The sequence below is a fragment of the Hyalella azteca genome, unplaced genomic scaffold (genome assembly GCF_000764305.2).
Source record: "Hyalella azteca isolate HAZT.00-mixed unplaced genomic scaffold, Hazt_2.0.2 contig5448, whole genome shotgun sequence".
NCBI lineage: Eukaryota > Metazoa > Arthropoda > Malacostraca > Amphipoda > Hyalellidae > Hyalella > Hyalella azteca.
Genome location: NW_025935638.1, coordinates 21018 through 22468, shown reverse-complemented (window position 1 = coordinate 22468; position 1451 = coordinate 21018). Strand labels below are relative to the sequence as shown.

The window sequence follows — 1451 nt, the reverse complement described above, 5'->3', positions numbered from 1 at the left end:
GGTGGTGAGAGGGGTGATGAGAGGGGTGGTGAGAGAGGGGTGGAGAGAGGGGTGGTGAGAGAGGGGTGGTGAGAGGAGTGGTGTGAGGGGTGGTGAGATGGGGGGTGATGAGAGAAGGGTGGTTCATTGAAGTCAACCGTCACCTCACTGCGGTCAGCACTCACTGAGGTCAGCCATTGAAGCAGAGGAGGTCAGCAGGCTGGTGTTGAGATCAGCCGCTGACGGGAATGTCGCTGAGGTCTTCATGGCTGACAGGTGCGCTGTGCTGGTGGCAGTGCTGTTGTCAGCATCAGAACTAGTCCTTGCAGAAGCAGTGCTGTCAGCAACAGCAGTGTCAGCACTGTCGCCTCGACTATTGACCGCGTCAGCACCAGTAGGGTCAGATAATCTGACGTCAGTGCCAACAGCTGATGTCAGGCTGTCACTCTGCGGACAGTTCATAGCGTTTATTTTAAGATCAGATAAAGCAGCTACCATATAAGCCTGCAATCTACGAGCCTTCATTTGTTCAAATTATTGGGGAAGTGAATAGTGATAATAAACATTCAGAATCCACTTGACTGTAAAGTATGTACATTTAGAGGTAATTTTTTCAAGTCCTGAATATAGGACTGTCAGATGCAAGTCAAATTTCTTACTTTAAGTACATTATGATAATCAGGAAACAAGCATGCAAAACAATATCGTCATGGAATATAATACAAAAATTGATAATATATAACAACATAGATTTAAATATTATAAACCCAAGACGAAATCCTTCTTAAAATCAACGCCACTTGCCTCGCCCTCACTCAGCCCCTAGCCCAAACTGATACACCATCATTGTGCTCGCGATGCGATACTCATATTGTCGAGGCCTGTAGTACATATGTACAATATGTACATATGTACAATATGTACATATGTACAATATGTAGCACAGGCCTCTATTTTCTATTATCAAGCAGCTTTCTGCCTCCACATCGACCCTCACTCTCCGTTCATCCCATCTCTCGCTCTAAAAATAACTCTCTTCCTCCTGACGCGGCAGGGGGGCCCAACCCTCACCCTACCCTCACATTAAGGCTCTTCCTCCTCCTCCTCCTAGCGTGGCAGGGGGGCCTAACCCTCACCCTACCCTCACATTAACCCTTTAGCGGGCAAACATTGAAATATCCAGAAATTAAAATTTCAGTAACCATTTCAAGAAAGTAAGAAGTATTATACAATATATTTATTTCTATGAATTTTTGCAAATTTTGCCTATTGAAGGTTTAAATCGCACTTGAAGAATTCAATAAATGCGATCAGTACACAAAATTTTTCTTTATAATTAAAATTCAGTTTATGCAAATGAAAAATTAGAAACATAAAAATTTAATTTAATTAAATTTAATCAAGTTGCCAAAATAAATAAATATATATATTGATACTTCCACCTTTTGAAGAAAATGCGGAAAGAGCGTCAG

General features: G+C 42.1%; 1 protein-coding gene across 1 annotated transcript in view; it reads right to left on the bottom strand.

The window, feature by feature from the left end:
- LOC108667784 (WD repeat-containing protein 11) overlaps positions 1 to 1451 on the bottom strand; it is a gene marked incomplete at its 5' end in the record, with an annotated part of 18029 nt that overhangs the window by 8308 nt on the left and 8270 nt on the right. The window contains 2 exon segments of the mRNA XM_018154854.2: positions 165 to 426; positions 1056 to 1083. Coding sequence (XP_018010343.1) covers positions 165 to 426; positions 1056 to 1083 — 290 coding nt within the window.